At 38.8% G+C, this 27,801-nt stretch overlaps 1 protein-coding gene across 7 annotated transcripts; it reads right to left on the minus strand.

Moving 5' to 3' along the window:
* Positions 1-117: 117 nt before the first annotated feature.
* LOC124441887 (uncharacterized PE-PGRS family protein PE_PGRS54-like) lies at positions 118-27,427 on the minus strand. Of its 7 annotated transcripts, none has more exons than XM_046992361.1 (19): positions 27,220-27,427; positions 26,833-26,955; positions 20,943-21,040; positions 20,145-20,292; positions 19,565-19,699; positions 15,295-17,904; positions 13,277-13,630; positions 12,276-12,629; positions 11,275-11,628; positions 10,275-10,628; positions 9,275-9,628; positions 8,273-8,626; positions 7,273-7,626; positions 6,272-6,625; positions 5,271-5,624; positions 4,270-4,623; positions 2,268-3,623; positions 1,269-1,622; positions 118-621 (listed from the first exon to the last, which is right to left on the minus strand). In XM_046992361.1, exons 1-19 carry the CDS (start codon positions 27,410-27,412, stop codon positions 293-295), a joined length of 8,886 nt encoding a protein of 2,961 aa, XP_046848317.1. In that variant the 5' UTR covers positions 27,413-27,427; the 3' UTR covers positions 118-292. The 7 variants fall into 7 exon arrangements, with proteins under 7 accessions (XP_046848317.1, XP_046848318.1, XP_046848316.1 ...); XM_046992362.1 differs by having other exon boundaries at positions 2,268-2,363; positions 3,270-3,623; positions 8,273-9,628; XM_046992360.1 differs by having other exon boundaries at positions 2,268-2,621; positions 3,270-3,623; positions 8,273-9,628.
* Positions 27,428-27,801: the final 374 nt, after the last annotated feature.

Genomic DNA, 27,801 nt, shown 5'->3' on the forward strand with positions numbered 1-27,801 from the left:
TTTTATTCTTCCACCGTTACCATCAGATGTCTCACTACCACTGCTATCATTGTCACCTTTAGATCCTTTTAAACCTCCGGAAATTCCAATGCCACCAGAAGGCAGTTTTAACTTTCGTTTTATTCTTCCACCTTTACCATCAGATGTCTCACTACCACTGCTATCACTGTCACCTTTCGATCCTTTTAAATCTCCAGAAATACCAATGCCACCAGAAGGTAGTTTCAATTTTCGTTTTATTCTTCCACCTTTACCATCAGATGTTTCACTACCACTGCTATCACTGTCACCTTTAGATCCTTAAACCTCCGGAAATACCAATACCACCAGAAGGCAGTTTCAATTTTCGCTTTATTCTGCCGCCTTTACCGTCAGAAGTATCACTACCACTGACATCACCATCGCCTTTGATTCCACCGGAAATACTAACACCACCAGAAGGCAATTTCAACTTTCGTTTTATTCTTCCGCCTTTTCCATCGGATGTTTCACTACCACTACTGTCACCATCTCCTTTAATTCCGCCAGAAATGCCAATACCACCTGAAGGAAGTTTCAACTTACGTTTTATCCTTCCACCTTTGCCGTCAGACGTATCACTGTCACTGCTCTCTGCATCCCCTTTTGGTCCTTTCAAACCTCCAGAAATGTTTATGTCACCCGATGGTAGTTTCAGTTTCCTCTTGATCCTTCCTCCATGCCCGTCCGAAGTATCACTGCCACTGTAACTCAGAGAAGGTGGTTCATTTTGAAGATCAGTGTCAATGCTAACTTTGGGAATATCACCTTCTACTTCACCAGAAGGCAATTTAACGTCTCCTTCCATTTCAAAACCTTTCTTTTTTCCTTTTTTGCTTGATTTTCCTTTGGACTTTCCACTGCCACCAAAACCAAATTTGGGCATGTGAAATTTAGGAAGGTTAAAGCCAGATTTTCCATCTTTGTCTTTATCGGCACTTGCTTTCGCTTTTATGTCTACGTTTGGAGATTTTAGTTTTCTTTTATTCTTCCACCGTTACCATCAGATGTCTCACTACCACTGCTATCATTGTCACCTTTAGATCCTTTTAAACCTCCGGAAATTCCAATGCCACCAGAAGGCAGTTTTAACTTTCGTTTTATTCTTCCACCTTTACCATCAGATGTCTCACTACCACTGCTATCACTGTCACCTTTCGATCCTTTTAAATCTCCAGAAATACCAATGCCACCAGAAGGTAGTTTCAATTTTCGTTTTATTCTTCCACCTTTACCATCAGATGTTTCACTACCACTGCTATCACTGTCACCTTTAGATCCTTTTAAACCTCCGGAAATACCAATACCACCAGAAGGCAGTTTCAATTTTCGCTTTATTCTGCCGCCTTTACCGTCAGAAGTATCACTACCACTGACATCACCATCGCCTTTGATTCCACCGGAAATACTAACACCACCAGAAGGCAATTTCAACTTTCGTTTTATTCTTCCGCCTTTTCCATCGGATGTTTCACTACCACTACTGTCACCATCTCCTTTAATTCCGCCAGAAATGCCAATACCACCTGAAGGAAGTTTCAACTTACGTTTTATCCTTCCACCTTTGCCGTCAGACGTATCACTGTCACTGCTCTCTGCATCCCCTTTGGTCCTTTCAAACCTCCAGAAATGTTTATGTCACCCGATGGTAGTTTCAGTTTCCTCTTGATCCTTCCTCCATGCCCGTCCGAAGTATCACTGCCACTGTAACTCAGAGAAGGTGGTTCATTTTGAAGATCAGTGTCAATGCTAACTTTGGGAATATCACCTTCTACTTCACCAGAAGGCAATTTAACGTCTCCTTCCATTTCAAAACCTTTCTTTTTTCCTTTTTTGCTTGATTTTCCTTTGGACTTTCCACTGCCACCAAAACCAAATTTGGGCATGTGAAATTTAGGAAGGTTAAAGCCAGATTTTCCATCTTTGTCTTTATCGGCACTTGCTTTCGCTTTTATGTCTACGTTTGGAGATTTTAGTTTTTTTTATTCTTCCACCGTTACCATCAGATGTCTCACTACCACTGCTATCATTGTCACCTTTAGATCCTTTTAAACCTCCGGAAATTCCAATGCCACCAGAAGGCAGTTTTAACTTTCGTTTTATTCTTCCACCTTTACCATCAGATGTCTCACTACCACTGCTATCACTGTCACCTTTCGATCCTTTTAAATCTCCAGAAATACCAATGCCACCAGAAGGTAGTTTCAATTTTCGTTTTATTCTTCCACCTTTACCATCAGATGTTTCACTACCACTGCTATCACTGTCACCTTTAGATCCTTTTAAACCTCCGGAAATACCAATACCACCAGAAGGCAGTTTCAATTTTCGCTTTATTCTGCCGCCTTTGCCGTCAGAAGTATCACTACCACTGACATCACCATCGCCTTTGATTCCACCGGAAATACTAACACCACCAGAAGGCAATTTCAACTTTCGTTTTATTCTTCCGCCTTTTCCATCGGATGTTTCACTACCACTACTGTCACCATCTCCTTTAATTCCGCCAGAAATGCCAATACCACCTGAAGGAAGTTTCAACTTACGTTTTATCCTTCCACCTTTGCCGTCAGACGTATCACTGTCACTGCTCTCTGCATCCCCTTTTGGTCCTTTCAAACCTCCAGAAATGTTTATGTCACCCGATGGTAGTTTCAGTTTCCTCTTGATCCTTCCTCCATGCCCGTCCGAAGTATCACTGCCACTGTAACTCAGAGAAGGTGGTTCATTTTGAAGATCAGTGTCAATGCTAACTTTGGGAATATCACCTTCTACTTCACCAGAAGGCAATTTAACGTCTCCTTCCATTTCAAAACCTTTCTTTTTTCCTTTTTTGCTTGATTTTCCTTTGGACTTTCCACTGCCACCAAAACCAAATTTGGGCATGTGAAATTTAGGAAGGTTAAAGCCAGATTTTCCATCTTTGTCTTTATCGGCACTTGCTTTCGCTTTTATGTCTACGTTTGGAGATTTTAGTTTTCTTTTTATTCTTCCACCGTTACCATCAGATGTCTCACTACCACTGCTATCATTGTCACCTTTAGATCCTTTTAAACCTCCGGAAATTCCAATGCCACCAGAAGGCAGTTTTAACTTTCGTTTTATTCTTCCACCTTTACCATCAGATGTCTCACTACCACTGCTATCACTGTCACCTTTCGATCCTTTTAAATCTCCAGAAATACCAATGCCACCAGAAGGTAGTTTCAATTTTCGTTTTATTCTTCCACCTTTACCATCAGATGTTTCACTACCACTGCTATCACTGTCACCTTTAGATCCTTTTAAACCTCCGGAAATACCAATACCACCAGAAGGCAGTTTCAATTTTCGCTTTATTCTGCCGCCTTTGCCGTCAGAAGTATCACTACCACTGACATCACCATCGCCTTTGATTCCACCGGAAATACTAACACCACCAGAAGGCAATTTCAACTTTCGTTTTATTCTTCCGCCTTTTCCATCGGATGTTTCACTACCACTACTGTCACCATCTCCTTTAATTCCGCCAGAAATGCCAATACCACCTGAAGGAAGTTTCAACTTACGTTTTATCCTTCCACCTTTGCCGTCAGACGTATCACTGTCACTGCTCTCTGCATCCCCTTTGGTCCTTTCAAACCTCCAGAAATGTTTATGTCACCCGATGGTAGTTTCAGTTTCCTCTTGATCCTTCCTCCATGCCCGTCCGAAGTATCACTGCCACTGTAACTCAGAGAAGGTGGTTCATTTTGAAGATCAGTGTCAATGCTAACTTTGGGAATATCACCTTCTACTTCACCAGAAGGCAATTTAACGTCTCCTTCCATTTCAAAACCTTTCTTTTTTCCTTTTTTGCTTGATTTTCCTTTGGACTTTCCACTGCCACCAAAACCAAATTTGGGCATGTGAAATTTAGGAAGGTTAAAGCCAGATTTTCCATCTTTGTCTTTATCGGCACTTGCTTTCGCTTTTATGTCTACGTTTGGAGATTTTAGTTTTCTTTTATTCTTCCACCGTTACCATCAGATGTCTCACTACCACTGCTATCATTGTCACCTTTAGATCCTTTTAAACCTCCGGAAATTCCAATGCCACCAGAAGGCAGTTTTAACTTTCGTTTTATTCTTCCACCTTTACCATCAGATGTCTCACTACCACTGCTATCACTGTCACCTTTCGATCCTTTTAAATCTCCAGAAATACCAATGCCACCAGAAGGTAGTTTCAATTTTCGTTTTATTCTTCCACCTTTACCATCAGATGTTTCACTACCACTGCTATCACTGTCACCTTTAGATCCTTTTAAACCTCCGGAAATACCAATACCACCAGAAGGCAGTTTCAATTTTCGCTTTATTCTGCCGCCTTTGCCGTCAGAAGTATCACTACCACTGACATCACCATCGCCTTTGATTCCACCGGAAATACTAACACCACCAGAAGGCAATTTCAACTTTCGTTTTATTCTTCCGCCTTTTCCATCGGATGTTTCACTACCACTACTGTCACCATCTCCTTTAATTCCGCCAGAAATGCCAATACCACCTGAAGGAAGTTTCAACTTACGTTTTATCCTTCCACCTTTGCCGTCAGACGTATCACTGTCACTGCTCTCTGCATCCCCTTTTGGTCCTTTCAAACCTCCAGAAATGTTTATGTCACCCGATGGTAGTTTCAGTTTCCTCTTGATCCTTCCTCCATGCCCGTCCGAAGTATCACTGCCACTGTAACTCAGAGAAGGTGGTTCATTTTGAAGATCAGTGTCAATGCTAACTTTGGGAATATCACCTTCTACTTCACCAGAAGGCAATTTAACGTCTCCTTCCATTTCAAAACCTTTCTTTTTTCCTTTTTTGCTTGATTTTCCTTTGGACTTTCCACTGCCACCAAAACCAAATTTGGGCATGTGAAATTTAGGAAGGTTAAAGCCAGATTTTCCATCTTTGTCTTTATCGGCACTTGCTTTCGCTTTTATGTCTACGTTTGGAGATTTTAGTTTTCTTTTATTCTTCCACCGTTACCATCAGATGTCTCACTACCACTGCTATCATTGTCACCTTTAGATCCTTTTAAACCTCCGGAAATTCCAATGCCACCAGAAGGCAGTTTTAACTTTCGTTTTATTCTTCCACCTTTACCATCAGATGTCTCACTACCACTGCTATCACTGTCACCTTTCGATCCTTTTAAATCTCCAGAAATACCAATGCCACCAGAAGGTAGTTTCAATTTTCGTTTTATTCTTCCACCTTTACCATCAGATGTTTCACTACCACTGCTATCACTGTCACCTTTAGATCCTTTTAAACCTCCGGAAATACCAATACCACCAGAAGGCAGTTTCAATTTTCGCTTTATTCTGCCGCCTTTACCGTCAGAAGTATCACTACCACTGACATCACCATCGCCTTTGATTCCACCGGAAATACTAACACCACCAGAAGGCAATTTCAACTTTCGTTTTATTCTTCCGCCTTTTCCATCGGATGTTTCACTACCACTACTGTCACCATCTCCTTTAATTCCGCCAGAAATGCCAATACCACCTGAAGGAAGTTTCAACTTACGTTTTATCCTTCCACCTTTGCCGTCAGACGTATCACTGTCACTGCTCTCTGCATCCCCTTTTGGTCCTTTCAAACCTCCAGAAATGTTTATGTCACCCGATGGTAGTTTCAGTTTCCTCTTGATCCTTCCTCCATGCCCGTCCGAAGTATCACTGCCACTGTAACTCAGAGAAGGTGGTTCATTTTGAAGATCAGTGTCAATGCTAACTTTGGGAATATCACCTTCTACTTCACCAGAAGGCAATTTAACGTCTCCTTCCATTTCAAAACCTTTCTTTTTTCCTTTTTTGCTTGATTTTCCTTTGGACTTTCCACTGCCACCAAAACCAAATTTGGGCATGTGAAATTTAGGAAGGTTAAAGCCAGATTTTCCATCTTTGTCTTTATCGGCACTTGCTTTCGCTTTTATGTCTACGTTTGGAGATTTTAGTTTTCTTTTATTCTTCCACCGTTACCATCAGATGTCTCACTACCACTGCTATCATTGTCACCTTTAGATCCTTTTAAACCTCCGGAAATTCCAATGCCACCAGAAGGCAGTTTTAACTTTCGTTTTATTCTTCCACCTTTACCATCAGATGTCTCACTACCACTGCTATCACTGTCACCTTTCGATCCTTTTAAATCTCCAGAAATACCAATGCCACCAGAAGGTAGTTTCAATTTTCGTTTTATTCTTCCACCTTTACCATCAGATGTTTCACTACCACTGCTATCACTGTCACCTTTAGATCCTTTTAAACCTCCGGAAATACCAATACCACCAGAAGGCAGTTTCAATTTTCGCTTTATTCTGCCGCCTTTACCGTCAGAAGTATCACTACCACTGACATCACCATCGCCTTTGATTCCACCGGAAATACTAACACCACCAGAAGGCAATTTCAACTTTCGTTTTATTCTTCCGCCTTTTCCATCGGATGTTTCACTACCACTACTGTCACCATCTCCTTTAATTCCGCCAGAAATGCCAATACCACCTGAAGGAAGTTTCAACTTACGTTTTATCCTTCCACCTTTGCCGTCAGACGTATCACTGTCACTGCTCTCTGCATCCCCTTTGGTCCTTTCAAACCTCCAGAAATGTTTATGTCACCCGATGGTAGTTTCAGTTTCCTCTTGATCCTTCCTCCATGCCCGTCCGAAGTATCACTGCCACTGTAACTCAGAGAAGGTGGTTCATTTTGAAGATCAGTGTCAATGCTAACTTTGGGAATATCACCTTCTACTTCACCAGAAGGCAATTTAACGTCTCCTTCCATTTCAAAACCTTTCTTTTTTCCTTTTTTGCTTGATTTTCCTTTGGACTTTCCACTGCCACCAAAACCAAATTTGGGCATGTGAAATTTAGGAAGGTTAAAGCCAGATTTTCCATCTTTGTCTTTATCGGCACTTGCTTTCGCTTTTATGTCTACGTTTGGAGATTTTAGTTTTCTTTTTATTCTTCCACCGTTACCATCAGATGTCTCACTACCACTGCTATCATTGTCACCTTTAGATCCTTTTAAACCTCCGGAAATTCCAATGCCACCAGAAGGCAGTTTTAACTTTCGTTTTATTCTTCCACCTTTACCATCAGATGTCTCACTACCACTGCTATCACTGTCACCTTTCGATCCTTTTAAATCTCCAGAAATACCAATGCCACCAGAAGGTAGTTTCAATTTTCGTTTTATTCTTCCACCTTTACCATCAGATGTTTCACTACCACTGCTATCACTGTCACCTTTAGATCCTTTTAAACCTCCGGAAATACCAATACCACCAGAAGGCAGTTTCAATTTTCGCTTTATTCTGCCGCCTTTACCGTCAGAAGTATCACTACCACTGACATCACCATCGCCTTTGATTCCACCGGAAATACTAACACCACCAGAAGGCAATTTCAACTTTCGTTTTATTCTTCCGCCTTTTCCATCGGATGTTTCACTACCACTACTGTCACCATCTCCTTTAATTCCGCCAGAAATGCCAATACCACCTGAAGGAAGTTTCAACTTACGTTTTATCCTTCCACCTTTGCCGTCAGACGTATCACTGTCACTGCTCTCTGCATCCCCTTTGGTCCTTTCAAACCTCCAGAAATGTTTATGTCACCCGATGGTAGTTTCAGTTTCCTCTTGATCCTTCCTCCATGCCCGTCCGAAGTATCACTGCCACTGTAACTCAGAGAAGGTGGTTCATTTTGAAGATCAGTGTCAATGCTAACTTTGGGAATATCACCTTCTACTTCACCAGAAGGCAATTTAACGTCTCCTTCCATTTCAAAACCTTTCTTTTTTCCTTTTTTGCTTGATTTTCCTTTGGACTTTCCACTGCCACCAAAACCAAATTTGGGCATGTGAAATTTAGGAAGGTTAAAGCCAGATTTTCCATCTTTGTCTTTATCGGCACTTGCTTTCGCTTTTATGTCTACGTTTGGAGATTTTAGTTTTCTTTTATTCTTCCACCGTTACCATCAGATGTCTCACTACCACTGCTATCATTGTCACCTTTAGATCCTTTTAAACCTCCGGAAATTCCAATGCCACCAGAAGGCAGTTTTAACTTTCGTTTTATTCTTCCACCTTTACCATCAGATGTCTCACTACCACTGCTATCACTGTCACCTTTCGATCCTTTTAAATCTCCAGAAATACCAATGCCACCAGAAGGTAGTTTCAATTTTCGTTTTATTCTTCCACCTTTACCATCAGATGTTTCACTACCACTGCTATCACTGTCACCTTTAGATCCTTTTAAACCTCCGGAAATACCAATACCACCAGAAGGCAGTTTCAATTTTCGCTTTATTCTGCCGCCTTTACCGTCAGAAGTATCACTACCACTGACATCACCATCGCCTTTGATTCCACCGGAAATACTAACACCACCAGAAGGCAATTTCAACTTTCGTTTTATTCTTCCGCCTTTTCCATCGGATGTTTCACTACCACTACTGTCACCATCTCCTTTAATTCCGCCAGAAATGCCAATACCACCTGAAGGAAGTTTCAACTTACGTTTTATCCTTCCACCTTTGCCGTCAGACGTATCACTGTCACTGCTCTCTGCATCCCCTTTTGGTCCTTTCAAACCTCCAGAAATGTTTATGTCACCCGATGGTAGTTTCAGTTTCCTCTTGATCCTTCCTCCATGCCCGTCCGAAGTATCACTGCCACTGTAACTCAGAGAAGGTGGTTCATTTTGAAGATCAGTGTCAATGCTAACTTTGGGAATATCACCTTCTACTTCACCAGAAGGCAATTTAACGTCTCCTTCCATTTCAAAACCTTTCTTTTTTCCTTTTTTGCTTGATTTTCCTTTGGACTTTCCACTGCCACCAAAACCAAATTTGGGCATGTGAAATTTAGGAAGGTTAAAGCCAGATTTTCCATCTTTGTCTTTATCGGCACTTGCTTTCGCTTTTATGTCTACGTTTGGAGATTTTAGTTTTCTTTTTATTCTTCCACCGTTACCATCAGATGTCTCACTACCACTGCTATCATTGTCACCTTTAGATCCTTTTAAACCTCCGGAAATTCCAATGCCACCAGAAGGCAGTTTTAACTTTCGTTTTATTCTTCCACCTTTACCATCAGATGTCTCACTACCACTGCTATCACTGTCACCTTTCGATCCTTTTAAATCTCCAGAAATACCAATGCCACCAGAAGGTAGTTTCAATTTTCGTTTTATTCTTCCACCTTTACCATCAGATGTTTCACTACCACTGCTATCACTGTCACCTTTAGATCCTTTTAAACCTCCGGAAATACCAATACCACCAGAAGGCAGTTTCAATTTTCGCTTTATTCTGCCGCCTTTACCGTCAGAAGTATCACTACCACTGACATCACCATCGCCTTTGATTCCACCGGAAATACTAACACCACCAGAAGGCAATTTCAACTTTCGTTTTATTCTTCCGCCTTTTCCATCGGATGTTTCACTACCACTACTGTCACCATCTCCTTTAATTCCGCCAGAAATGCCAATACCACCTGAAGGAAGTTTCAACTTACGTTTTATCCTTCCACCTTTGCCGTCAGACGTATCACTGTCACTGCTCTCTGCATCCCCTTTGGTCCTTTCAAACCTCCAGAAATGTTTATGTCACCCGATGGTAGTTTCAGTTTCCTCTTGATCCTTCCTCCATGCCCGTCCGAAGTATCACTGCCACTGTAACTCAGAGAAGGTGGTTCATTTTGAAGATCAGTGTCAATGCTAACTTTGGGAATATCACCTTCTACTTCACCAGAAGGCAATTTAACGTCTCCTTCCATTTCAAAACCTTTCTTTTTTCCTTTTTTGCTTGATTTTCCTTTGGACTTTCCACTGCCACCAAAACCAAATTTGGGCATGTGAAATTTAGGAAGGTTAAAGCCAGATTTTCCATCTTTGTCTTTATCGGCACTTGCTTTCGCTTTTATGTCTACGTTTGGAGATTTTAGTTTTCTTTTATTCTTCCACCGTTACCATCAGATGTCTCACTACCACTGCTATCATTGTCACCTTTAGATCCTTTTAAACCTCCGGAAATTCCAATGCCACCAGAAGGCAGTTTTAACTTTCGTTTTATTCTTCCACCTTTACCATCAGATGTCTCACTACCACTGCTATCACTGTCACCTTTCGATCCTTTTAAATCTCCAGAAATACCAATGCCACCAGAAGGTAGTTTCAATTTTCGTTTTATTCTTCCACCTTTACCATCAGATGTTTCACTACCACTGCTATCACTGTCACCTTTAGATCCTTTTAAACCTCCGGAAATACCAATACCACCAGAAGGCAGTTTCAATTTTCGCTTTATTCTGCCGCCTTTACCGTCAGAAGTATCACTACCACTGACATCACCATCGCCTTTGATTCCACCGGAAATACTAACACCACCAGAAGGCAATTTCAACTTTCGTTTTATTCTTCCGCCTTTTCCATCGGATGTTTCACTACCACTACTGTCACCATCTCCTTTAATTCCGCCAGAAATGCCAATACCACCTGAAGGAAGTTTCAACTTACGTTTTATCCTTCCACCTTTGCCGTCAGACGTATCACTGTCACTGCTCTCTGCATCCCCTTTGGTCCTTTCAAACCTCCAGAAATGTTTATGTCACCCGATGGTAGTTTCAGTTTCCTCTTGATCCTTCCTCCATGCCCGTCCGAAGTATCACTGCCACTGTAACTCAGAGAAGGTGGTTCATTTTGAAGATCAGTGTCAATGCTAACTTTGGGAATATCACCTTCTACTTCACCAGAAGGCAATTTAACGTCTCCTTCCATTTCAAAACCTTTCTTTTTTCCTTTTTTGCTTGATTTTCCTTTGGACTTTCCACTGCCACCAAAACCAAATTTGGGCATGTGAAATTTAGGAAGGTTAAAGCCAGATTTTCCATCTTTGTCTTTATCGGCACTTGCTTTCGCTTTTATGTCTACGTTTGGAGATTTTAGTTTTCTTTTATTCTTCCACCGTTACCATCAGATGTCTCACTACCACTGCTATCATTGTCACCTTTAGATCCTTTTAAACCTCCGGAAATTCCAATGCCACCAGAAGGCAGTTTTAACTTTCGTTTTATTCTTCCACCTTTACCATCAGATGTCTCACTACCACTGCTATCACTGTCACCTTTCGATCCTTTTAAATCTCCAGAAATACCAATGCCACCAGAAGGTAGTTTCAATTTTCGTTTTATTCTTCCACCTTTACCATCAGATGTTTCACTACCACTGCTATCACTGTCACCTTTAGATCCTTTTAAACCTCCGGAAATACCAATACCACCAGAAGGCAGTTTCAATTTTCGCTTTATTCTGCCGCCTTTACCGTCAGAAGTATCACTACCACTGACATCACCATCGCCTTTGATTCCACCGGAAATACTAACACCACCAGAAGGCAATTTCAACTTTCGTTTTATTCTTCCGCCTTTTCCATCGGATGTTTCACTACCACTACTGTCACCATCTCCTTTAATTCCGCCAGAAATGCCAATACCACCTGAAGGAAGTTTCAACTTACGTTTTATCCTTCCACCTTTGCCGTCAGACGTATCACTGTCACTGCTCTCTGCATCCCCTTTTGGTCCTTTCAAACCTCCAGAAATGTTTATGTCACCCGATGGTAGTTTCAGTTTCCTCTTGATCCTTCCTCCATGCCCGTCCGAAGTATCACTGCCACTGTAACTCAGAGAAGGTGGTTCATTTTGAAGATCAGTGTCAATGCTAACTTTGGGAATATCACCTTCTACTTCACCAGAAGGCAATTTAACGTCTCCTTCCATTTCAAAACCTTTCTTTTTTCCTTTTTTGCTTGATTTTCCTTTGGACTTTCCACTGCCACCAAAACCAAATTTGGGCATGTGAAATTTAGGAAGGTTAAAGCCAGATTTTCCATCTTTGTCTTTATCGGCACTTGCTTTCGCTTTTATGTCTACGTTTGGAGATTTTAGTTTTCTTTTATTCTTCCACCGTTACCATCAGATGTCTCACTACCACTGCTATCATTGTCACCTTTAGATCCTTTTAAACCTCCGGAAATTCCAATGCCACCAGAAGGCAGTTTTAACTTTCGTTTTATTCTTCCACCTTTACCATCAGATGTCTCACTACCACTGCTATCACTGTCACCTTTCGATCCTTTTAAATCTCCAGAAATACCAATGCCACCAGAAGGTAGTTTCAATTTTCGTTTTATTCTTCCACCTTTACCATCAGATGTTTCACTACCACTGCTATCACTGTCACCTTTAGATCCTTTTAAACCTCCGGAAATACCAATACCACCAGAAGGCAGTTTCAATTTTCGCTTTATTCTGCCGCCTTTACCGTCAGAAGTATCACTACCACTGACATCACCATCGCCTTTGATTCCACCGGAAATACTAACACCACCAGAAGGCAATTTCAACTTTCGTTTTATTCTTCCGCCTTTTCCATCGGATGTTTCACTACCACTACTGTCACCATCTCCTTTAATTCCGCCAGAAATGCCAATACCACCTGAAGGAAGTTTCAACTTACGTTTTATCCTTCCACCTTTGCCGTCAGACGTATCACTGTCACTGCTCTCTGCATCCCCTTTTGGTCCTTTCAAACCTCCAGAAATGTTTATGTCACCCGATGGTAGTTTCAGTTTCCTCTTGATCCTTCCTCCATGCCCGTCCGAAGTATCACTGCCACTGTAACTCAGAGAAGGTGGTTCATTTTGAAGATCAGTGTCAATGCTAACTTTGGGAATATCACCTTCTACTTCACCAGAAGGCAATTTAACGTCTCCTTCCATTTCAAAACCTTTCTTTTTTCCTTTTTTGCTTGATTTTCCTTTGGACTTTCCACTGCCACCAAAACCAAATTTGGGCATGTGAAATTTAGGAAGGTTAAAGCCAGATTTTCCATCTTTGTCTTTATCGGCACTTGCTTTCGCTTTTATGTCTACGTTTGGAGATTTTAGTTTTCTTTTATTCTTCCACCGTTACCATCAGATGTCTCACTACCACTGCTATCATTGTCACCTTTAGATCCTTTTAAACCTCCGGAAATTCCAATGCCACCAGAAGGCAGTTTTAACTTTCGTTTTATTCTTCCACCTTTACCATCAGATGTCTCACTACCACTGCTATCACTGTCACCTTTCGATCCTTTTAAATCTCCAGAAATACCAATGCCACCAGAAGGTAGTTTCAATTTTCGTTTTATTCTTCCACCTTTACCATCAGATGTTTCACTACCACTGCTATCACTGTCACCTTTAGATCCTTTTAAACCTCCGGAAATACCAATACCACCAGAAGGCAGTTTCAATTTTCGCTTTATTCTGCCGCCTTTACCGTCAGAAGTATCACTACCACTGACATCACCATCGCCTTTGATTCCACCGGAAATACTAACACCACCAGAAGGCAATTTCAACTTTCGTTTTATTCTTCCGCCTTTTCCATCGGATGTTTCACTACCACTACTGTCACCATCTCCTTTAATTCCGCCAGGAATGCCAATACCACCTGAAGGAAGTTTCAACTTACGTTTTATCCTTCCACCTTTGCCGTCAGACGTATCACTGTCACTGCTCTCTGCATCCCCTTTTGGTCCTTTCAAACCTCCAGAAATGTTTATGTCACCCGATGGTAGTTTCAGTTTCCTCTTGATCCTTCCTCCATGCCCGTCCGAGTATCACTGCCACTGTAACTCAGAGAAGGTGGTTCATTTTGAAGATCAGTGTCAATGCTAACTTTGGGAATATCACCTTCTACTTCACCAGAAGGCAATTTAACGTCTCCTTCCATTTCAAAACCTTTCTTTTTTCCTTTTTTGCTTGATTTTCCTTTGGACTTTCCACTGCCACCAAAACCAAATTTGGGCATGTGAAATTTAGGAAGGTTAAAGCCAGATTTTCCATCTTTGTCTTTATCGGCACTTGCTTTCGCTTTTATGTCTACGTTTGGAGATTTTAGTTTTCTTTTTATTCTTCCACCGTTACCATCAGATGTCTCACTACCACTGCTATCATTGTCACCTTTAGATCCTTTTAAACCTCCGGAAATTCCAATGCCACCAGAAGGCAGTTTTAACTTTCGTTTTATTCTTCCACCTTTACCATCAGATGTCTCACTACCACTGCTATCACTGTCACCTTTCGATCCTTTTAAATCTCCAGAAATACCAATGCCACCAGAAGGTAGTTTCAATTTTCGTTTTATTCTTCCACCTTTACCATCAGATGTTTCACTACCACTGCTATCACTGTCACCTTTCGATCCTTTTAAATCTCCAGAAATACCAATGCCACCAGAAGGTAGTTTCAATTTTCGTTTTATTCTTCCACCTTTATCATCAGATGTTTCATTACCACTGCTATCACTGTCACCTTTAGATCCTTTTAAACCTCCGGAAATACCAATACCACCAGAAGGGAGTTTCAATTTTCGCTTTATTCTGCCGCCTTTACCGTCAGAAGTATCACTTCCACTGACATCACCATCGCCTTTAATTCCACCGGAAATACTAACACCACCAGAAGACAGTTTCAATTTTCGCTTTATTCTGCCGCCTTTTCCATCAGATGTTTCACTACCACTACTGTCACCATCTCCTTTAATTCCCCCAGAAATGCCAATACCACCAGAAGGTAGTTTCAATTTTCTTTTTATTCTTCCACCTTTACCATCAGATGTTTCACTACCACTGCTATCACTGTCACCTTTAGATCCTTTTAAACCTCCGGAAATACCAATACCACCAGAAGGCAGTTTCAATTTTCGCTTTATTCTGCCGCCTTTACCGTCAGAAGTATCACTACCACTGACATCACCATCGCCTTTAATTCCACCGGAAATACTAACACCACTAGAAGACAGTTTCAATTTTCGCTTTATTCTGCCGCCTTTACCATCAGATGTTTCACTACCACTGCTATCACTAACACCTTTAGATCCTTTTAAATCTCCGGAAATACCAATACCACCAGAAGGCAGTTTCAATTTTCGCTTTATTCTTCCACCGTTACCATCAGATGTTTCACTACCACTGCTATCACTGTCACCTTTAGATCCTTTTAAACCTCCGGAAATACCAATACCACCAGAAGGCAGTTTCAATTTTCGCTTTATTCTGCCGCCTTTACCGTCAGAAGTATCACTACCACTGACATCACCATCGCCTTTAATTCCACCGGAAATACTAACACGACCAGAAGACAGTTTCAATTTTTGCTTTATTCTTCCACCGTTACCATCAGATGTTTCACTACCACTGCTATCACTGTCACCTTTAGATCCTTCTAAACCTCCGGAAATACCAATACCACCAGAAGGCAGTTTCAATTTTCGCTTTATTCTGCCGCCTTTACCGTCAGAAGTATCACTACCACTGACATCACCATCGCCTTTCATTCCACCGGAAATACTAACACCACCAGAAGGCAATTTCAACTTTCGTTTTATTCTTCCGCCTTTTCCATCGGATGTTTCACTACCACTACTGTCACCATCTCCTTTAATTCCGCCAGAAATGCCAATACCACCTGAAGGAAGTTTCAACTTACGTTTTATCCTTCCACCTTTGCCGTCAGACGTATCACTGTCACTGCTATCTGCATCCCCTTTTGGTCCTTTCAAACGTCCAGAAATGTTTATGTCACCCGATGGTAGTTTCAGTTTCCTCTTGATCCTTCCTCCATGCCCGTCCGAAGTATCACTGCCACTGTAACTGAGAGAAGGTGGTTCATTTTGAAGATCAGTGTCAATGCTAACTTTGGGAATATCACCTTCTACTTCACCAGAAGGCAATTTAACGTCTCCTTCCATTTCAAAACCTTTCTTTTTTCCTTTTTTGCTTGATTTTCCTTTGGACTTTCCACTGCCACCAAAACCAAATTTGGGCATGTGAAATTTAGGAAGGTTAAAGCCGGATTTTCCATCTTTGTCTTTATCGGCACTTGCTTTGGCTTTTATGTCTACGTTTGGAGATTTTAGTTTTCTTTTTATTCTTCCACCGTTACCATCAGATGTCTCACTACCACTGCTATCATTGTCACCTTTAGATCCTTTTAAACCTCCGGAAATTCCAATGCCACCAGAAGGCAGTTTTAACTTTCGTTTTATTCTTCCACCTTTACCATCAGATGTCTCACTACCACTGCTATCACTGTTACCTTTAGATCCTTTTAAACCTCCGGAAATACCAATGCCACCAGAAGGTAGTTTCAATTTTCGTTTTATTCTTCCACCTTTACCATCAGATGTTTCACTACCACTGCTATCACTGTCACCTTTAGATTCTTTTAAACCTCCTGAAATACCAATACCACCAGAAGGCAGTCTCAATTTTCGCTTTATTCTGCCGCCTTTACCATCAGAAGTATCACTACCACTGCCATCACCATCGCCTTTGATTCCACCGGAAATACTAACACCACCAGAAGGCAATTTCAACTTTCGTTTTATTCTTCCGCCTTTTCCATCAGATGTTTCACTACCACTACTGTCACCATCTCCTTTAATTCCGCCAGAAATGCCAATACCACCTGAAGGAAATTTCAACTTACGTTTTATCCTTCCACCTTTGCCGTCAGACGTATCACTGTCACTGCTATCTGCATCTCCTTTTGGTCCTTTCAAACCTCCAGAAATGCCATATTCACCTGACGGTAATTTTAACTTTCGTTTAATTCTACCGCGTTTACCATCGGATGTCTCACTATTACTGCTTTCATCGTTGCCTTTAATTTCATGAGAAATTCCTACGTCAGCAATTTGCATATTTGCTTTTAATTGATTACCTTCCACGTCGTATTTGTTTTTCTTGCCTTTGGACTTTTTTCTTTGCAGAATTTTTGGCAATTTGAACTTAAATTTTCTTTTTTTCTTGAAACTTTTACTCTTACTATCACCTGCTTTTGCAAAGTCTATGTCAGCACTTTCTTCGACTGACACTCCAGCTTTTAGATTTTTTTTACTTCGCTTGATTCTTCCTCCTTCTCCGTCTGATGTTTCACTGTCACTTTCATATCCAGTTTTGTCTCCATCTAAATTTAATTTAATTGCAGGCTGCGAAATTTTTAACTTTCGTTTTATTCTTCCACCTTTTCCATCAGATGTCTCACTGCCACTACTGTCACCATCTCCTTTAATTCCACCGGAAAAATTAAATCCACCAGAAGGGAGCATCAACTTTCGCTTTATTCTTCCACCTTTACCATCCGAAGTATCACTGTCTGAGTCTTGAATATTTGTCCCAGCGCCGATATTATTGTTGCCCTGATAATTAATGTTTGGGAAACCAACGTTTGCCTTAATATTAGCTCCCCCCTCACCCTTGGGTCCCATTTCTTTGTTTGTATCCGGAAATGAAATATTACCACCCTTGGATGGAACATCGATATTAAGGTTTGTGGTATTAGTGTGTATTTTATGTGTATCTGGTGACATTACCTTGAAGTTTCCTTTTCCTTCATCAATATCCGTATCAAAGATACCAGACGGTGCACTATAGTCAATGTCTATGTTTCCAGCATTTATTGCACTTTTACCACCCATTCCTTTTCCATTCATTTCTCCGGAAAACTGATTTGGTCCTTCTCCACCAAGGCCTATACCCCCAAAATCCATAGTAAAATCATCAGGAGTGGATTCAACATTGAAAGATACGTCCGGCTTAGCTATTTGTATTTCATCTTCGACGACAACTTGTTTAGTTGTACTAGCATCCATGTCTACTTTGGGTAGACTAGGCATTTGTCCTTCGACATTGATAGGCCCAGACCCACCTACATGTACGTCAGGAATACGTACGTCCACATTAGCACCAGCCGAAAAACGACCGTCGTTTAATGACGCACTTTGAAGTTTAGCTAAATCTAAAATGTGTGGGAAATAAAATATTTTATCATGCACGAATGTTTCAATTCAAATGTAATTTCTAGAAGCAATGCTTAAGTTTTCTCAAATACTGGCAACAGATTCACCGGATTAATAAAATTCATCTACATTCAGGATTAATAAAAATTTATTTGTTTAATGGAACTACTAAAAAAACTCAGAATTCCATTTTCCTCAACCATACTTTGTCTTTTTTCACCAACCAGTCTCGTTCTTAATGACACGAGAAGACTTAAAATGATCAAAACACCTGAACCTACCTTTATCCTCTTCAGCTAAAAAACCCAAACGTCAAACAAAGTTTTACCATTTTGCCTGATATTTGGTCATATTCATGACACAGAAACACAAATGATTTCCTTCATGGGAACTAGATCCGAATGGGATTTTCGCAAGCGATATATAATATATGACGTATTATTTCATAACAAAAACTATGTGTGAATAGAAACTTTAGGCAGAAATGGAAAACACTGAAGATTGATCTCATATCATGATGAAATTCTATGGAAGTTCGAAGCTAAAATATTGCATGTTGATCACAATGTTTTATTTGATGTTAAAATGCTGGCAGTCTAAATCAACTCGCCGCAAAACGTTATATAAATCTCCAATTTAGGCTAAGAGAGCGTTATTAAGTTGCGTATGAAAAAAATTGCTAGTTTGAATTAATCTCTTTTTCTAAATGAACAAACCAACCGCAAATTTTTACAAAAACTTTAAAATTTATCAAAAATTCGAAATCTCTTAAACCGAGGAAGAACCTCAAATCCAGCATTTAACGTAATTTGTTCAAAATAGTGGTAAATTTTTTTAAGTATGGAATTTTTAACAATTTAATCATTCGTACGAAAACATACAAATTTGATTGTTGAAAATCTCATTTCTCGTTACAGTAATAGCTACATAGTACGTATAAGAACCCAAATTTTTCATGTTTGCCTAAATAAGCCATTGTACAAATGGTCAGTTTAAGTTAATATAAAGTAACATATATTAGCATATAATTGTAAATAAAATAAACCACGAATTACTTCATCGAAATTTATTCCCTACAGAACTGTTTCGTATGGCAGTTGTTTTTAACTTGCCACACTCGTCAGGAGAATAAATTATTAGCATATATATATTAAAATATGCTAACAAATTACCAAATAAATTATATAATATTACCATAAAAATATGTCAATATGTATTATCTGTATGAAATCAAACTGACTCTCAAAATACAGGTTCTTATACATATACATATGTACTATTACTGAATTGCAGGGGCGGTTTCTCGAAGCCTGGATAGCGTTATACATTGCATAGCAACTTTTTTAAACTTTTATAAAACCTTTTAAAAAGCAAAAAAATATAAGAATCGAACGGAACAATAACTGAAATGAAATATTGCTTCTAAGATTACGAGATTTCTTCGTCGTAACAAAAACATAAACACCTTTTTTATAAGTTTGAAAATTTTTGCTATCCAATGTATAACGGTATCCAGGCTTCGTGCAACCAGCCCCAGGCGAGTAAAGCAATATTTCACAGCAACAGAAATACAACACTCTGTCCGCTCTTCCAGTGCGAGAAACATATGATATTTTATTCAATGTCGATATCAACACCGTATAAGAACATAGAATGTACCTTCTTTTGTATGCAGAGCATGCTTGATGATTCCCATGTTTACGTATGGCCCAGGACATTCCCGGATGAAATCGGTCGACTCGCGGTACGTCATGCCACGCAAATATTTTCCATTTACTGACAAAATTTTGTCACCTTGACGAAAAAAATGGTCATGATTTTAATGACTGCAGGCAGCCAGGAAGTCGTTCAGCACGATTAAGAAAGAGAATATATTTTTGGGGCGAGAGATTAGCGTGAGGATGCTGCAAACATTGAACACGATTAGCCACGATGCATTTCACTGCAACACATCGCATTTTTCGTATTTATTTATTTTCCGTGTCATAAGATTTACATCACTCCCTGTATATGAGAAACTAAGCATGCAGTATCCATGGGCGGACATTACGATAAGTAGATGTGAGTGAGAACCTCCAGAAACAGATGAAGAAAAAAGTTCAACTAAAACTGTGGGGTTTTCTATCAAATAGAGACACTAGAAAAAGATCCCAGAACGTACAAAAATTACCTCCCTAGTTCACCTGGAAAGTGTTCTCCAGCATGAAATATTCATGCATTGATGACAATAGCTGTTTACCTGGATCAAAAACTTCAAGACTAGCCGCAGATTTTCTTGGATCAATTGATTTGACATAAAGCCCAGTTAAAGGTTCCTCTCCAAAGGGAACCAGATACAAGCCTAGACTTTCCCCCGGCGTCTTCTTCACAAACACAAAGATTTTTGGCTATACATAAAACAAAGAGAAAATATGACCTTGTGAAGATAACGCTTCTTTCCATTAAAGGAGGGGGAGGCAAAAGCATTTGATAAAAATGTTGCTAAACATGAAGTGTTAAACTTTTCTTGCACCAAATTTTTAAGTCATGCAATACCCGAGTTAAGACTTTAATAAAAAAACTGACTCCCTTCCAGGGACGACGAAGCTGGTGTTGGGGGCTTTCAACAGACTATAGGGCTTGTGGGCTTTCCACAGACCGCAGAGTTGGAAATCCTTTTCACGGAATTCTTCAGGTAAAATTCAGTGTTTTCCATCTAGAGTATATTCTTGTGCTATATTTTGGCCCACGGACCGACCCACTTTAGAACAAGCTCTGCAGTCCCTGCTGTGGTCAAATGAAGAAGCTAAATGACAGTTTACGGTAAGGGCAGACGAATATAATTGCCAATGGGAGAACTCCAGTAAATTGTAACCGTTTCATACTTCATAAATGACAAAACGTAATGTTATTATCGGTTGAAGCGTTAGAAACCCACCGACTGCAGTGTTTAAAAAAAGTTTTAGCGCGTTCAACTCAAGACCTCGTACTAGGTATTTTTTAAATAAAAACTAAAGATATACAAACTCGTTTTTTTAAGACAAACAACTCGGCTTACCTCATTTTCTAAGGATGCAGTTCCAGAGAAATCACCATTAGTAGACAATATCTCCTCACTGGCCGATAGGTCAAAATTTGCCTTTATCGTAGCCATTTCTAAAACGAAGCAGATTGTGAAATTATAATTATTGTTTCGCTGTCATGACAGCAACAATGATACTGAAGCAATTTCACACATATTAATGAAATCAATTAAAACTTAAGGGAATAATTTTATGCAGAATGATTCAAGAAATCAAATGAAGATGTTATAGCATAGTCAATGTTCCCATGAGAAGTATAGTAAGGAATCTATAACCGTCGCGGGCTGTTGGTTTAAAGCACAAACAAAGTCTTTTCAGGAGCTCGTTGTGAATTATTTGCAAGTTGCAACAAGTTCTGAGTTGACACGTGAATAAACAACTTAAAATTTCTCGCACTTTTCCGCGCATTTAGTCACATGACTAATGTGCAACAAGTTCTTAGTTGATAGGTGAATAAACAACTTAAAATTTCTCGCACTTTTGTGCGCATTTAGTCACATGACTAATGTGCAACAAGTTCTGAGTTGATAGGTGAATAAACAACTTAAAATTTCTCGAACTTTTGTGCGCATTTAGTCACATGACTAATGACAAAATATCGACTGAAAATTGGGAACAACGAATACACGACAGGAAATTCAAACTTCTTCTGCGGAAATACGATTCACAATAATTATTCGTTTTCTTTTTCCTTGGAAATATTTAGGGCCCTAGAAAAAGTTTCCTCGATGCATGGCATTAAAAAGATTCTTCACACAAGATGTTTTTGGGACAGAGAGTTTCACTATCTGTTCGTCACATTTCAGAACACACTCTTTAACAATACGCATGATCCCCCCAAATAGATTTCTCGAATACGCAACATTTGAAACTTGGCCAGCTGGGCATATGACATGCATTCGTGTTGGCACAAGACATGAAATCAAGACATGCAATTAAAGTATTTCGCTAAACATGTTCACCATTGATCGATAAAAACAACATATTAAACATTTCATAAATAAACCATTAGGCTATCAAAATAGGAAAATATGCAAGCTAAAAGTGGCAACATTTTCATAAGAGCAAGAGCCCATCCGCGCCATCGCTTACGCCACAATTCAGAAGTAAGAACTTACTCTTATATATGCACCACTTGCTGCTGGGTTCTTACTGTTAACATTCGTTTTTGTCAATCAAAAGACCGAAAAGTACTGAATAACACGGCACGGAACGATGACTTCAGTCGTTTGCTCATTTCCCGACAAAACGCTTAACTAACGTAATTAAAGTAGCGATGTAGTTCAAAGTTGATATTTACCGAAAAAATTTGACGACAAGATGACGCGCCCCCTACCGACGTATTCAATACTCGCAAGCTGACGGTGAGCATTGTACATTTTAAAGATCTATTGATTATATTGTTTAGATAAAGTTTGTTGTTTACGCTGTTCAATGAACAAAAACATTGTTAATATGAAGACAACCCAGCACAGTATCTATATTTCGGGTTAGTTTGCCTTGGATTCAATAGGATTAGATTAGATGGTTAATCAACCCATGGAATAGATCAACAGGAGGCACACAAACAAAAATATGATACATACACACGACAATGTGTGCTCAGGATTTAGGAATTATAAACATGCGATACATGAACGCATTTGTGCTAAACAAAGTGAGGTTTTTGGAAGCGATTTATGGATATTGTTGCGCTACGATTAAAAGCTCTGCGTCCTTTAGTCAAGAGCGAGTGCAAGAGCGTTTCATTTTTCGTTAGTTGAAATTCCGATTGCGTCTTCTGAGGTGCCCTATTTCGTACACGCCTTTCGCATACCTTTGATGAAGATAAGTACATAAAATGAATTCCTTTTATTGTATTGTATCTCACTGTGCACGGTTTTTTAGTTAAAATTTAAGCGCACTCGGCATAAATAAGTCTCTTTCAATAACTCATAATCTGTTTCTCACATGCAAGCAACGAGACTTCGTGAAAGATTTCAACATAACTTTAAAAACTATGCATGAAATTATTCATTTTAGGTGTTCAAGAACACTATCGAAGGTATGCATTCACGCGGAACAGCGAAATTAGAAAATCTACAAACTTTAATAAAAAAAGGCGTTCCAGCCAACATGTTGGAATTAAAATAGCAGAGAGTGCTATTACTTTGCGAGTCCTAACGAGAAATCAGTCAAAACCTTTAGAAAGAATGCCCTTTGACACTGTTATACCTTTAAATTTCACACGCACATAATATAACATAACATATATGGCATGCATGAGTTCATAAATCACAACCGACTTTATAGTTTGTTTTTGGTTTGGGAAGATCATCTTCTGCACTACAGTCAGCTTGATTGATGTACTTAAGAATGGTGATGGATCTTCCAACACTGTAGTCACACGCTTTGCTCGAGCTATCCCCTGCCTTAATGACATAAACAACGCTCTACGCAGCAGTGAGTGCCCGAGTGCATATTTAGTATCGAAATAATATTTTCCTACAGCGCGTTCTTCAATTTGAAATGACAACGCTAAACTCTATATTTCAATAGCTATTTATCGGTGAAATGCATTTTATTTCTCCTACCTCGTAGGAATCTCCGCTACGAACACTCCTTAAACGATCTCCAAGTAAAACCCCACTTTAAATAAAATACGTCGCTCAAAATCCGCCTCTATACAACGTCTTATACTCAAAATTATTAAATTCGTTTATGCCATTCCAATTGTTTATACGCAAGGTAAAACATTTTCCAGGTCCTTCGTGTACTGACACAAACACGTATTTGAAGTGGACTGGAATAGTCAGGAATTTAGTAATTAATAATTTTAATATTCAAATCATGACGTAATGACATGGTATGTTGATCATTGTATTTAACATGCAAATACCATTTTCATTGAAAATAACACAAAAATATTGATGTGCTTTTCTACTCATATTCTAAAAAATTCTTGGTTATGTTCTCAGTAATAATGTACCTTGACGTATATGCAGTATTTTTGTTATAAAATATTATTTTAATTAGCTGTTTTTTTGTAAAGAAGAGGTTGAGTCGATTCGATATTCAATTTTATAAAAGCATTTCAATGAAATTTTCGTCAATAAAAAGTCCCAACGCGAAAAAAATTACCAATTTAGTAAGATTTGTTTGTTCTCCAATTAACTAAAATCAATTTATGCTGGAATTCAAACAATGAAATGCATTTAAAGCCTTTTTAAATTTTTTTTGCAAAATCATCGCATGGGACTCGCACAAAATTTGTTTTAAATTAATGTACTTTATCAAAGTATTCGTGACTTCACAAATCTCAAAATCATTGCTTGAACCTTTTTAATCAAGTCCGATTGTGAGGAGGAAACGATTTGGTGGATTTCAAATTGCTGATTTTTCACTAATTTTAAAACGCAAAGTTTTGCATATATAAGTAAACTTCTACGTATCTTAATAGAAAATATCATTGAATTGTTATATTTTAAATATTAATTTGTATGATTACGGTGTCCATAGAGATTCGATAGTGTCGTGAACAAAATTTACAGTAGCCGCACGACAATGATATTGGGAGGCATATTGCATGTATATCATTGTATAGATTGGATGCAGGGCAGCTAAAATTGGCTATTCCATTTATGCCGTAAGATCAACCAATTCGACAACAAAGAGAAACGCAACAAAGTCGAGATAACAGTCATTAATTGCCTATCAATCTGGAACTTTTGATTCTAGTCTTCTAGAACAGTGTGAATGAAGTGGAAATACTTGTGAATTCATTCACTATATTATTGCCAAAAGACAACTAGTGATGATTTTAATGTTTACATTCCAAAAATACACAAAATTCCCGGTTCTCAAAGCATTCATTCCTATCATCGATCTCCGATATCTCGCGTGGTCATGTTGTTTTCATGGTACACTCGTCATACTGGCGACGATCATTATGCGGATTTAGCGTGGGGGTTGATAAATAGTTATGGAAACTCTCTCATTCAATTATATAATACCTTTACTTATTTATAAAAATAAGCGTGTTAGCAAAGATAAAACAAAATTATATTCTACAAACTGAGCTCGTATATGTGACTGTCAACTGTTTCAAACTGCTGATGCAAACCAACAAACGCGTAGACGACAATGTTCCCACAACCCATTTTTGAAATTTCTATCCCCTGACAGTGCCGAAGAAACTTTGATTAAAACTAACCAAGCATACAAACAAATAAAAATTTCCAGTATAGGTTACAAACTTGCAATAGATTATCTACTCTAGATATATAGCAATGTTTTCCTTCCAGTGCATTCACAATATTCAAAGACTCATAATTTCTTTTGAGACAATATTTGTACCATAGCAACCTTTCAAAACATTTCGCAATCTTAAGACTTGCTTCAACTTCAAATCTGCGTTAGTTATAACTGTAAAATTTACGAATTTAGTGAAACTCATTTAACCATTCTTGAGTAGAACGAAGTACACTTGGACTGAAGAAAATCAATGTTCTTCACGGTGACAGATTTTTGTAATACATATGGATCGTGAAACACAGTTTAACGAAAATTACATCTAAATGTTACCGTTTATATCCTCTACTAACTTTTTGTTTAGTCGTATATGCATGTATATATTTATAATCGGTAGAATTATGACGATCAATTTCCGGTCTGGGTTATTCAATATTTATCTATGCCTTTGATACTTGATACGAACAGATTGAAATGATTGTCATAATACAATGCATGTGCGAGATTAAACAACTGCGAAAGTGATTATCAACAATCAACCAAATATCCTTATTGTACCGATGTCTCTTGCATGCCCACTCAAGTTCTCGTGCTCTCGTGTACCCGAATAAAGAGAAATGTTATGGATAGTATATGACCGTTCACAATGGGATGTTTTTATTGAAATTAATATAAACCAGATGGATTCGAGTTGATCATATTAGTCGACGCGCACTTGCACAGTTGCACTCAGTAAATTAACATATGGTGCGCGGGATTTCAGTTTTTAAAAATTTAAGAAATGCCAAGATCTTGTCATCTTGATGTACGTCCATATCACTACATGCTTTCTCACAGATTGGCATTTAAACCTGGTTCATATTTGTCGTAAAAATCATAAAAACCTGGCGATTCTACTTCATCAGACATGCATGTTTATTTAGGCAACTATATCGAAGTCAGATCTCCGACATCAACGATAACAGCGCTTAACGTTAGAAACGCAAACGATTTCCACCCCTGTAAAAAGCGTTTACAGAAGCTATCGGATTTCTTACAATGTTGCATCTATCATCAAATGTTTTGAGAATGAAAAGCAAAAAGATTTTCCCCGCTCCCTTTTGACTTAAATGAGCATGTGTGAAAAATAGCAACTAAAAATAATATTTCATGCAATATTGAAAACTACACCTGGCGAATCGTGTGACAATGTGGATAATTTTTATATATATGCTCCAAATACGAATGTTTAAAAAATGAAAACGATGTTTCAGCTGCAGTGAACAAAGAAGCTGTTCGCATAATCATTAAAGCTATAGAATGATAGTTGTAGCAGCCCACACGGAAAAAATATGAAACTTATTGCAAAGAAAAAAAAGACCTTAATATATTTTGATCTATGATAGCAGAATTTCTCAGGAAAACGTACATTGAATTGATGGAAACATTTACGAATGCACATGTACTATTATTATAAGATCGTCATTTTAAACGCGTTATGCTAATAAGATTCACGATTCTCGGCATGAGGTCTTCTCTTTTATTTACGTATGTACGCCGGGAAAGCAAATTGAGCATAATTTTGAGTTACATTTAACAGGTGCAATAAATATGAATAATATGATGATGGAGTAATGAAATAGAAATTAAACATACCAATATTAGGTATCTTTCGTTCATAGTATTGTAACCATTCCTTCTTATCATTCATCTCTAATTCATTGTCCACTGCGATATTCAGACTGCCAGCAGTATTTGTAAATTTAGTTCGAGCATTTCCTACAATGGATGGAACCAAGGAATTAGTAGATATTAATAAACAAAAAAAAAATGATTTCAAATCATTGGACATTCGCACAAGCACACGCGGCCACATGCCTTGTAGACAAAATTTAAATGAAGTGTGGACCAAGATCCTGGATAATTATCCATTATTATTGAAGAAAATATTGTTGCATTCTTACTGCAGGCAGAAAGCTCGTTTAGTTTATGTTATTTCAAAAAGGATGATGTGTAAAGTTATTTATACAGTTGAATACGAACCCTGTCGAAGATCACGACTTCGTGAACAACAGCAATATAACAAGAAGACAATAAGTAGTAAGACAAAAGCGCCACCGAACGTTCCAGCTAACGCCAACTCTGTCAAACAACGATCAGCGACTACATTGTTGATCTGTGCAAAGAACACGACCACAAAAAGCGATGATACACGGTATGTGTCGTACATCAACATTTTCAGGGCATTACATTAGTTCAATCTGGGACGTTTTCTGGCAACAAGACCATAAAGAGGAGATGGTGACATGGAAATTTTTGTCCCCTCTTTATTGTCTGTTTATGAAGAAAATGAACGACTTTATCAGTTGACATTATACATTCTCCATTGTGCGTTACGGTTCGTCAGCGAAGATCGGAAGACACAAAGTTATTGTGTCATTCCTATCTTTTATTTGCTATGCAAATGACTGGATTGAACGAAAACCTGATATTTCAAAAATATGCGAAGTATTTACGAAGGTCGCACATCTTAATTGAACTCTCAAAGTAATCACAAATTACTCTGAAATCTCGAGGAAAATCTCAGTTGATAAAACATCAATTTTCGATGCATTCCTATCCTAT

The sequence above is a fragment of the Xenia sp. Carnegie-2017 genome, unplaced genomic scaffold (assembly GCF_021976095.1).
Source record: "Xenia sp. Carnegie-2017 unplaced genomic scaffold, XeniaSp_v1 HiC_scaffold_20, whole genome shotgun sequence".
Taxonomy (NCBI): Eukaryota; Metazoa; Cnidaria; class Anthozoa; order Malacalcyonacea; family Xeniidae; genus Xenia; species Xenia sp. Carnegie-2017.